The sequence below is a fragment of the Mustela nivalis genome, assembly GCF_964662115.1.
Source record: "Mustela nivalis genome assembly, chromosome: 2".
Classification (NCBI taxonomy): domain Eukaryota; kingdom Metazoa; phylum Chordata; class Mammalia; order Carnivora; family Mustelidae; genus Mustela; species Mustela nivalis.
The window spans coordinates 130562952-130575040 of NC_139021.1; the positions used below are offsets into that span (position 1 = coordinate 130562952).

Consider the following 12089-nt stretch of genomic DNA (forward strand, 5'->3'; position numbering starts at 1 on the left):
CTAATACTTCCTTGTATATTTCTTATAACTAGGCTACTCCCTGTACAGGTCTTTTCCTTTTCCCACTTGTTATACCTTCTGTCTAGACTTGTCTATTCCTCCATTAGAATTTATGCAATTTATGTAATTGTACCCAGTCTTTACCAGACTTTAAGATGCTACCTTCTCCAAAAAGCTTTTCCTGGTTTTTTCTGACAAAAGAATGATTTTCATTTTTATGCTAGTATAATATTACTTAGACACAGATTTAGAACATTATCAATATTTGACTTTTTACTGCTAGACAGCCCCGAACTTAATTATTCAAAATTAATAATTGACACACTAAGACCTAATAGTAGAAAACAATTCATTTAATAAAAAACTGCAAGTAATTTTTTTAAAACATGAGGTAGAAACAATTTTGACATATTTCACATTCATTTTTTAAAAGGAAAAAACAACTTTGAGACAGAGATATCCATACTCCAACCAAAAGTGGATAAACTGAGGTTAAAATTTGTCACTTAACTAAGCACTTTGAGGTAATTCTGATTTACAAAAATATCTTTTTTTTTAAAAGATTTTATTTATTTATTTGACAGAGAGAGATCACAAGTAGGCAGAGAGTCAGGCAGAGGTTGGGGGGAAGCAGGCTCCCCGCTGAACAGAGAGCCCAATGTGGGACTCGATCCTAGGACCCTGAGATCATGACCTGAGCCGAAGGCAGAGGCTTAACCCACTGAGCCACCCAGGCGACCTACAAAAATATCTTTATTCAAAAAATTTGAGAAAACTGAGTAGTGTCTCAAAACAAAGGGAGCATTTGAACAATAGGTGAAAATAGGGATATGCCTTTTTAATTTGTCATCAATTCAGCAAACAAAACTCAAAGAATTATTTTCTTTTATATAAAAATCAGCAGAATACTGAATACTAAAAATAATAAGTGAGAAAGAGTAATCAGAAATTAATTGAAGGGGCACCTGCATGGCTCAGTTGGTTAAGCATCTGCCTTTAAACTCAGGTCATGATCCCAGGGTTCTGGGATCAAGCCCCCCATCGGGCTCCCTGCTCAGCAGGGAAGTCTGCTTATCCCTCTTCCTCTCCCTCTGTTCATGTGCTCTCTCACTCGCTCTCTCTCAAATAAATAAATAAAATCTTAAAAAAAAAAAAAAGAAATGAAGTGGAAAGAATCCATTTATAAGTAATAATTTAAAAGCCTAGGTTTAAAGTGAAAATGTACTTTTTACCAAAAAAGCAACAGTCGGGGGGAAAAAAACCAGTAAAATGGCCTTTCGATCACAGACCTTGAAACACAGAAAAGAATCACACCTGTGTTAACATCACAAGATTGTGCTTAAGTGATAAAAACAAATCAACTCTTTTTTACCTAATCTCTTAAATAAAGAAAATATGATAAAAATCTACAAAATCAAATCAGGATTGAAATTTTAGACTTAAAGTTTCTCAGATCATTAAAGCTGGTAAAAATTTATCAAACTCTCTCTAGGTCACACAAAAACACACTGATAGTACCTACAAAACTTAGACTTTTCAGTTTTGGGTACACCTATAGTGAAAAAATTAATAGTGTGTTAAGTTTTACACAGTGATAAAACTTTAACAAGATTATAGCCCCCCAAAATAAATAAATAAATATAACAAAACACTGGAACTCCCAACAAAGTACATTTACACCATTTCCTACTCTTAGGATAAAAGTGATCTTCACAATCTAACCAGGCACTGCATTACAGCATATCCAAACTGCAAATAACAGGTAATATTTAGAGGAGATCTCATAGGCCAGTATAAGAAATCAAGGAAAACAGTGCTTTATCTTCTTTGAAAATCGCCCAATACATGACAAAGACTTTCATGTTCCTCTGATGGAAGATCCATGATGTAAAAAAACTAAGGAAGATATACTTTACAAAAAATGGAATTGCACAAAAACATTTATGATATTATTTAACATTTTATAATTTGGTTTACAGGATCACTGAAAACTTTTTGTGACATTCTATGGATAATAATGTACTTAATAAGGTTTATATATCTTAGCCCAAGACCTGCATATAATTTCTTAAAGATAATTTATTTTAATCATAATCTACAATTATGACAAGGAATAATTCTCCATTTTAAAAATTCTCTTAATTTTTAAAAAATTTTAATGCTTTGTCTTAGCTTTAAAAAAAAGGCGGGGGGTTATAAATTAGGGTGAGAAGAACCAGAAGGGGTAACCACTTTCCCTAGATGTGTTCTAGGAAATGTACCCTCCTCCTAGGGCAGCAAATCAAGTCTCTTTTCTTCTCCTTTCTCACTTCAAAAATATCCTTTTCCAACAGCTTCATTATTTCACTTTTTGCTTAAAGTTATTTTCCGTGAATTATTTTCCCTTTTCCCTTTATAGAATCAGGTCTTTGAAATGTGCCCATGGAAAACACAAAACATTAATTTTCAATTTATATAAGTACATAAATAAAGTACTCACAATGGCACAGATATGACCATATACAAAACAAAAAGGATATTAATTTTTCTGAGTTTAGATGATGAAGTAACTTTCCCAAAGGAGGATAGCGGTTCAGTGAGGGCACACATCCCAGAAGAATCAGTTTATGTTTGGCTCTGGTTATAGCAACATTAAGACGTCGCCAATCTTTCAGGAGTTCACCAAGCTGAAATAAATAATTTTCAATTATTTATTTATTTATTCAAAGAACACAGTTTGTTATGAACTATTTCCCTACTTTAAGCATATATTCCAAAAAGGATTCATTGCACATTTAAAATTCTTTGGACAGTTGGAAAAACTTGCCCATAATGCTAACTTCCAAATATTCTACCTGGGATGTAATTTCTGAACAATAATTTAAGGAAATGAAGCAATCTCCACTCACTGTAGCATTATTGGTAACAGTAATAAAAACCTATAATACACTTAGACTAAGGGAAGTGATTAAATATACCATGACATGTATGTACAATAGAAAACTATGCAACTGTAAGAACACAATGAAGTCTCTTTCTGTATATTGACAGGGAAAGATCTCCAAGCTATTAAGAAAAAAGGGAAATATGAATACTGATTCATATCTGTTTGTATATGTTTAAAGGATAGGAATTACAAGTTACCCAAAAAACCCCACAAATTGTATACTACTCCAACCCCAAACCAAAAAACCCCAAATAATCCAATTAAACAATGGGGAGAAGACAGGAAAAGACATTTCTCCAAAGATGACATACATGAGAAAAATCATTAATCATCAAGGAAATGCAAATCAAAGCCACAATGAGCTATCAATCATCTCACATCTATTAGAATGGCTAAAATAAAAAATACAAGAAACAAGAGTTGACAAAGATGTGGAGAAAAAGGACCCCTCATGCATTGTTGGGGGGAATGCAAACTGGTGCAGCCACTGTGGGAAACAGTATGGAGGTTCCTCAAAAAATTAAAAATAGAATTACCATATGATCCAGTAATTCCACTACCGGGCATTTACCCAAGGAATACGAAAACATTAATTCAAAGGATGTACACACCCCTATGTTTAGTGCAGCATTATTTACAATAGCCAAATTATGGAAGCAGCCCAAGTGTCCAACCACAGAGGAACAGATAAAGAAGATGTGAGAGATATATATATACATTTATATATATATATATATATATATATATATATATATATGTAAATTGGGATAATACTGAGACTTAAGAAAGAATGAAATCTTGCCATTTGCAACAACATGGATGGATCTAAAGGGTATAATGCTAGGTGAAATAAGTCAAAGAAAGACAAATACCACATAATACAATGAACTCACAGGTCCATCCTTATTACTTCTAACAAAAGATACCAGAATGATACTTTTATCTCTTCCTTGGTATTTGTCTACAGTGTTAACTTCAACCATCCTGATAGAAAATCGGAACAATAAATCATTGATGATCTTTAATTGCTGCCTGTAGGGTGCAATGATACCAATATCAGAGGGTTTACATCCAGCCTAAACAGAAAAGAAACACAATGAAAATGAAAATCCTGATTTTTGTTATTTAAGCTTTACTAAATTTATTAAATTAAATGTTTACATAATGTGCCCAATTAATTTTTCTAATAGATCATCTTGTTGTAAGGAGTAAATAAAATTTCTAAATTTGCTCTAAATCTATATCCATATTTTCTGAGCCTTCATGATGTTCTCAAACATTGCTCTCTTGGTTTCTGTAGATTAATGACAGTATAATGGTTTGCATGCCACTGGAACAGTGCTGCTATAGGAGAAAAGAAAAAGCACAAAGGGGGCGCCTGGGTGGCTCAGTGGGTTAAGCCGCTGCCTTCGGCTCGGGTCATGGTCTCCGGGTCCTGGGATGGAGTCCCACATCAGGCTCTCTGCTCAGCAGGGAGCCTGCTTCCCTCTCTCTCTCTGCCTGCCTCTCTGTCTACTTGTGATCTCTCTCTGTCAAATAAATAAATAAAATCTTTAAAAAAAGAAAAAAAAAAGCACAAAGAAATACATTACACTTTCTGCTATCCCTTACACTGAAGTTTTCAATCCCCAATCGCACTGAAGCAACCTTATGTTGACACAATCAGAATTATCTGATGTTACAAAAAATTACCTTAAACAGAAACCCAAAATGCCATTATAAAAAATTACATCTTAGGGGCGCCCGGGTGGCTCAGTGGGTTAAAGCCTCTGCCTTCGGCTCAGGTTATGATCCCAGGGGTCCTGGGATCGAGCCCCACATCAGGCTCTCTGCTCTGCAGGGAGCCTGCTTCCTCCTCTCTCTCTGTCTGTCAAATAAATAAATAAAATCTTAAAAAAAAAAAAAAATTACATCTTAGATAATGTTCCCAAAATAGAACAAAAGCAATCAGGCTTCAGTCCTCTTAATGAACAAGGATTATGCTAGGCCTTAAGTTCCTTGCATTCTAACATTATTTTACACTTCATCTTAGTATTTGCTAGCCCACATAATTAAATTCTAAATTACCTTAATAAAAACAGAGGTCAGGAAAACTATTAGCTTAGCTTCTGTGATATTGCTCACACCACCCTTTTCAGCCTGTTCTGGTGCCGGAACCTAAACAGAAACAAAGAGTTAAGAGTATGGTCAGTACACAGAGAGCCATAGGGAGTACATTACCAGCTGTGGAGAAAAATGAAAAATATCCTCATTTTAAACAAACAAATAAATAAAAAGTTGAAGCTTAAAGAATTAACAAAAATGAATGATAGTAGTCACCTTCAGAAAGCCCAGAAACAACGCATCTTAAACATTCTACAGTTTAGATTAAAATCTTTCTAGGAGCCAAGCACACATTGGGCTTCTCATACTTTACTCTTTTACCCCGTAGTTTATAAGTATCAAAGGCCAGAAAAGATAAGTAACTTGGCCAAGGCCTCACAGTACATCACAACTGCAGGATTCAAACCCAGATCTGGTTCTCATATCTGTGTTCTTTCCATTTTCTTGTTGCCTTTCATACAAATAATGGAGCAGATAAAATTCCCCAGGTTCTACCATAGCTGGTAAAACTCTCCAGGAACTACTTTGCTCCTACATAATCCTTAAGTAATCCTGATTATTATGTTTTTTTTTAATTTTTTTAACTTTTTAAAAAATTTTCATTTATTTATTTGTCAGAGAGAGAGAGAGAGTGAACACAAGCAGGCTGAGTGGCAGGCAGAGGCAGAGAGAGAAGCAGGCTGAGCAAGGAGCCTGACGCAGGACTTGATCCCAGGACCCTGGGATCATGACCTGAGCCGCAGGCAGCCGCTTAACCAACTGAGCCACCCAGGCGTAAACTTTTTAAAGCAGACTCCATGCAGAGCATGTGGCTTGAACTCAGAACCCTGGGATCAAGAGTTGCACGCTCTACTGACTGAACCAGCCAAGTATTCCAATCTTGAGTATTTTTAATACCTTTTATTTGGGGGCAGGGGCGCCTGAGTGGCTTAGTCAGCTAAGCATCTGCCTTCGGCTCAGGTCCTGATCTCAGAGTCCTGGGATTGAGATCTCGGGTCCTGAGATTGAGCCGCGCAATCACTCCCCACTCAATGGACAGTCTCCTTCTCTCTCCCTCTGCTCCTCCACCTACTTGTGCTCTCTTTCTCTCAAATAAATAAATAAATATATTTTTTAAAAAATTTATCTGAGACAGAGCATGAGAGAGCATGAAAGAGAGAGAGACAGAGAGCACATGCAGCGGGGAGGGGTAGAGGGAGAAACAGACTCCCTGCCGAGCAGGGAGTCTGATGTGGGACTTGATCCCAGGATCCTGGTATCATGACCTCAGCCGAAGGCAGATGCTTAACTGACTGAGCCATCCAGGCACCCAAATAAATAAAATCGTAAAAAAAAAATTTATTTGGATTTCTAATGCTGGGGATGCCTGGGTGGCTCAGTCAGTTAAGCAGCTGCCTTCCACTCAGGTCATGATCCCAGGATCTTGGGATGGAGATCCAGCTCCCTGCTCAGTGGAACCTGCTTCTCCTTCTCACTCTGCCTGGGGCTCTCCCTACTTATACTCTATCTCTATGGCAAAGGAATAAATAGAATCTTTAAAAAAAAAATAGTGACCTAGGGCACCTGGGTGGCTCAGCGTGTTAAAGCCTCTGCCTTTGGCTCAGGCCATGATCCCAGGGTGCTGGGATAGAGCCCTGCATTGCGCTCTCAGAGAGTCTGCTTCCTCCTCTCTCTCCTCTCCGCCTGCCTCTCTGCCTACTTGTGATCTCTGTCCGTCAAATAAATAAATAAATAATTTTTTTTTTTTTTAATAAAGTTAAAATAAATAGTGACCAATTATATGTATCATATTACCATAAATCATTATGTCATTTGTTATTATGATGGGTGGTTATTAAAAATAGGGCCTTACTTGCAGGGGTACCTGGCTGGCTCAATTGGTAGAAGCAGACTCCCTGTTGAGCTGGCAGCCCAACGCTGGATTCAATCCCAGGACACTGGGATCATGACCCGAACAAAAGACAGATGCTTAACCAACTGAGCCACCCAGGCCTCCCTGGTTGCTACTTTTTATCAGGTCATATAAAGACTTCCAAATGAATGCCGAGAAGCACTACATAAAACAAACTACAGAAATAACAGGGTCAAAACTTTGTTCTTAGTTCCTAGAAATAAGAATCAAGTCAATTTAAAGTCCTTGTGAAGTACTATTGAATGATAAGTTTGTAAAGAGGTCTTTATGTGCATATGTGGAGGCAGAAGGTAATAAATTATCTGTACTGTCAAGCTCAATTCTGCTGTGGACCTAAAACTGCTCTAGAAAATAAAGTCTCCATTTGTAAACCCAGCCCTTTAACAATATCAATGCCAATTTCTTTTTTAAGAAATGTAATTATACACTTGAGTTCACTTTCTAGCTCTTCTACTTCAAAAGTCGATTTTGACATCTATTAATTCCCAGAATAAACCTCCTTCCAAAGACACTGGCTCTATAGAAAGAAGATTCTTTTGTGTTGAAGTATAAGAAATACACTAGTTTTAACCGAACTCTATTAAAGCCCTATTAAAAACTAAAGAATTTAAGTAATAGGACAAAAGGAGGAAAAAACAAAATATTCAGGGTTTGTTTGTTTTCTTACCTTGTCTGTATTAAGAAAACAAACAGGATTGTTTGGCTCAAATACTCGAATCATCCAAGGATTTTCAGAATAATCAGCATAAAATTCCAGGTCCAGTTTTACATCTTTAAAGTTAGGCAGGCTGATCACTGCATTGGCCACTTTGTCTGAGCCACACTCCAGCTTTCCTTCATATGTCAGCTTATTACTTAAGGACATAATTTGACTAAGGCAATTACAAAAATAATTTTAGTTTTGACAGATGAAAATAAATATGAAAAACAATCCTAGTGGACACTCTTACAAATACCTGTTCATTCTGTACTGCACCGTTAATTGTACAACAGCATTCTCATTCCGCTCCAGTCTCTTGAATAAGCTTTCACTCATGCCAAGAGTTCTGTCAACAAATCAGATTCAGGCTTATCAGAGCCCAGACACTGTCCCAGAAGAAGATTCTAATTTAAAATTAAAACCTCAATGTCAGCTTACCTTGCTTCACGGTTTAGCACCAGGGGAGGGAGCTGCTGATGATCGCCCACCAACACAAATCTCCGAGAAAAAAAGAGTGGCCCTAGACAGACTGGTTGGCTAATTTGAGAGGCTTCATCCACAATACAAAAATCAAAGGTTTTACGAGAAAATATTGGATGGTTTATTCCCATACATGTTGTTGCAACTATACGCTAAAAACAAAGAAAGAAAATAGATGGGTTATGTAACATATCCAAGAAACATAACTTGTTTTTCCCATATTTTGATTTACTTATTGATTTTTTTTAAAGATTTTATTTTTAAGTAATCTCTTCACCCAATGTGGGATTTGAACTCAGCTCCAAGATCAAGCGTTGCATGCTCTACCAACTGAGGGAGCCAGGTACCCCACCATTTTTTAAATTTAAGGTTCAGGGGCACCTGGGTGGCTCAGTGGGTGAAGCCGCTGCCTTCGGCTCAGGTCATGATCTCAGGGTCCTGGGATCGAGTCCCGCATTGGGCTCTCCGCTCGGCGGGGAGCCTGCTTCCCTCCCTCTCTCTCTGCCTACTTGTGATCTTTCTCTGTCAAATAAATAAATAAAATCTTAAAAAAAAATTAAAAAAAAAAATTTAAGGTTCAAAAAGATTTTTGTCCCAAACGACAGGAATCCACCAATATTATTTAATTCTGAAACATCTGTAGTATGCAAAAAAAAATTAACTTTTTACTGAAAATTTAAAAACAAGGGAAACCTGGGTGGCTCAATCATTAAGCATCTGGCTTCTGCTCAGGTCATGACTCTGGGGTCCTGGAATCGAGCCCCACATTGGGCTCCCTGCTCAGCAGGAAGCCTGCTTCTCCCTCTCCCATTCCCTCTGCTTGCGTTCCCTCTCTCATAAATAAAATCTTAAAAAAAAAAAAGAAAGAAAAATCAAGTAAATTTTCTGGACACTCTGACATTGCTCAAATTTGGATATTTCCAAATGGAAATCTCAAGAGGTAGTAAGTTAATTATTTTTTTTAAGTTTTTATTTATTTAAGTAATCTCTACACCCAGTGTGGGGCTCAAACCCATGACCCTGAGATCAAGAGTCACTATAATTTTTTAATTTTTTTTTTAAAGATTTTATTTCCTTGAGAGAGAGCAAGAGAGAGTACAGGGGATGAGGGTGGAGCCCGACGCAGGGCTCAATCTCAAAACCCGAGGATCATGACCCGAGCCGAAAGCAGCCGCTTAACAGACTAAGCCAGCCAGGCACCTCCAATAATTTTTTTTAAATATCAACAGGACTTCACTTCTGGTAAAATGGAGTGCTTTTCCTCACTCCTCCCACAAAGTACACCTACAAACTCTAAACATTATATATAAAACAAACATAAGGACTCTGAAAAGTGGAGAAAAGGTAGACCATCTAGGGACCTTGAGACCTGAGGAACAGTAGTTTGTTTCCTGGGTTTTCTTTGGCCCTCATCTGTCTCAACTTTGGATCTGAAGAATTTAACCCAGGAATTTGTCTATGCTGATGGGCATAGACAAAAAAAAAAAAAAAAAAAAAACAAAAACAAACCTCAAAAAAAGCCAAAGGAGGAGAAAAGAGAAAGCCTAGCAGACAGAAAACTTGTATACAATAGCCACTCAATAATAGCCACTCTACCCTAACCAAAGGCCACAAAAAACACTGTAGTCTTATGCCCCACTGATGTAGGCAAAGGAACTCCAATGTCCTACTGGGGCAGCCGGGCAAGGAGGCAGCCAGGACTTTAATCCCTGCTGAATGATAATAAGGCCCCATCTCACAATGTCGGTGGAGACCATGTGGGGAACCCAGACTTCTACCCCTATCCATCAGTAATGAGGAGCCCCTACCGCTTTATGTTAAGAGGCCAAATGGGAACCTCACCTCAACTCCACCTGACAGTAATGAAGTGAAATCTTGCCCTATCAGAGTAGAATTGGAAAGCCAGCTAAAACAGAAATCTTAAATAACATAATGCAAAATGTTCAGGTTCGTCATAAAATATACATAGCCAGGGGCACATGGGTGGCTCAATTGGTGGTGTCCAACTCTAGATCTCACTTCAGGTCTTGATCTCAGGGTTCTGAATTCAAGCCCCACACTGGGCACAGAGCCTACTTTAAAAAGGGGGGGGGCACCTGGGTGGCTCAGTTGATTAAGCCTCTGTCTTTGGCTCAGATCATGATCCCAGAGTCCTGGATAAAGTTCCACATCAGGCTCCCTGCTCAGAAGGGAGCCTGCTTCTCCCTCTACCCCTTTCCTCTGCTTGGGCTCTCTCTCTCTCAAGTAAATAAACAAAATCTTAAAAAAAGAAAGAGAGAGAGAAAGAAAGGAAGGAAGGAAGGAAGAAACTATTACATAAAAAACAAAAACAAGGGAAGCCTAGGGGGTTTAGAAAGTTAAGCATCTGCCTTCGGACCAGGTCATGATTCCAGGATCCTGGAATCAAGCCCCATCCTTAGTGGGGAGCCTGCCTCTCCCTCTTCCCTTGCTTGTGCGCTCTCTCTCTCTCTCTTTCTGTGTCAAATAAATAAATAAATAAATAAAATCTTTTAAAAAATACATTAAAAAAAATACCCAGGAAAATCTTGTACTGAATGAAATAAAGGTACTCAAAAGATGCCAACCAGAAGGATATCAGAGATTTTAGAATTGTATGACAAAGATTTTATTTTTTTAAGTTTATTTTTTTTTTTAATAACTGTCTTTTTTTTTTTTTTTAAGATTTTATTTATTTATTTGGCAGAGAGAAATCACAAGTAGATGGAGAGGCAGGCAGAGAGAGAGAGAGGGAAGCAGGCTCCCTGCTGAGCAGAGAGCCCGATGCGGGACCCGATCCCAGGACCCTGAGATCATGACCTGAGCCGAAGGCAGCGGCTTAAACCACTGAGCCACCCAGGCGCCCTTATTTTTATTTTTTTTAGTAAACTTTACACCCTATGTGGCACCCAAACTCATGACCCCAAGATCAAGAGTGCATGACAAAGATTTTAAAGCAGCCATGATAAAAATGTTTCATTGAGGAACTACAAACATACTTGAATCAAATAAAAAATAGAAAGTCTCAACGAAGAAATAGAGCGGGACTCGATCCCAGGACCCTGAGATCATGACCTGAGCCGAAGGCAGCGGCTTAACCCACTGAGCCACCCAGGCGCCCGGGGAAAAACATTCTAATTCAAATGTCTGCACATTTCTCTTAGAAATCACAGAAGCCTTATAGAAAGGGCATAATATTTTTTCCAGTACCAAAATAAAAGAATTATTTACCCAGAATCCTCTAACTAACAAAACAATACATCAGAAATGAAGGAGAAATTGAGACATTCCCACAATGAAGGAAAACTAAGGGAATTTGTTCTTAATTGACCTACTATTCTGAAAGAATGGATAAAGGAAGATCTTTAAACAGAAAGGAAATGATAAAAGAACAGAAATTTGGAAAATCAGGAGGGAAGAACATAGTAAACAAATATATGGATGGATAAGATATGTTTTTCATTTCCTACAAATTATATTTGATGGTTGAAGTAAAATTAGAACACAGTCTGACATAGTCTATGTAGAAAAAAAAAGACAATCATAAACAGGAGAAGAAAGGGACATAAATGGAGTTAAGCTCTCTAACTTCACAAGCACTAGTAAAAGGACAAAATCAACAGACTACGTGTGCATGTGTGTCTGATGTAATACACAGAGCAACGGACCAACCACTAAAAGCTATTCAAAGTGATCACACAAAAATCAAAATGGAATAAAAACTGTTCAAGTAAACCATAAGGCAGGAAAAAGAAAACAATCAATAAAAAGAGGGGTACTTGGCTGCCTCAGCCAGTAGAACATGTAACTCTTGATCTCAGGGTTGTGAGTTTGAGCCCCACATTGGGTGTGATTATAAAAACAAAATAAACAACAACAATAAAAACCATAGGAAACATAAAACAAAAAATAAAATGGCAGACTTAAGACCTAACATGTATCAATGTTTATGATGAATGTAAACAATTTAT

The 12089-nt window shown here is 37.6% G+C and overlaps 1 protein-coding gene across 6 annotated transcripts in view; it reads right to left on the bottom strand.

Moving 5' to 3' along the window:
• Nucleotides 1–335: 335 nt before the first annotated feature.
• The window catches only part of DNA2 (DNA replication helicase/nuclease 2), a 55002-nt gene continuing 43248 nt past the window's right edge, over nt 336–12089 (bottom strand). For 3 of the 6 annotated variants that reach the window (XM_082714633.1, XM_082714635.1, XM_082714636.1), the window contains exons 15-21: nt 8080–8273; nt 7898–7987; nt 7609–7813; nt 4994–5083; nt 3820–4002; nt 2520–2666; nt 336–1887 (exon numbers count right to left, since the gene is read on the bottom strand). In XM_082714633.1, coding sequence (XP_082570759.1) covers nt 1819–1887; nt 2520–2666; nt 3820–4002; nt 4994–5083; nt 7609–7813; nt 7898–7987; nt 8080–8273 — 978 coding nt within the window. In that variant the 3' untranslated portion in view covers nt 336–1818. Of the gene's footprint in view, nt 1888–2519; nt 2667–3819; nt 4003–4063; nt 4794–4993; nt 5084–7608; nt 7814–7897; nt 7988–8079; nt 8274–12089 lie in introns of those variants that run through there. The other 3 variants (XM_082714634.1, XM_082714638.1, XM_082714637.1) reach the window with 3 other exon arrangements.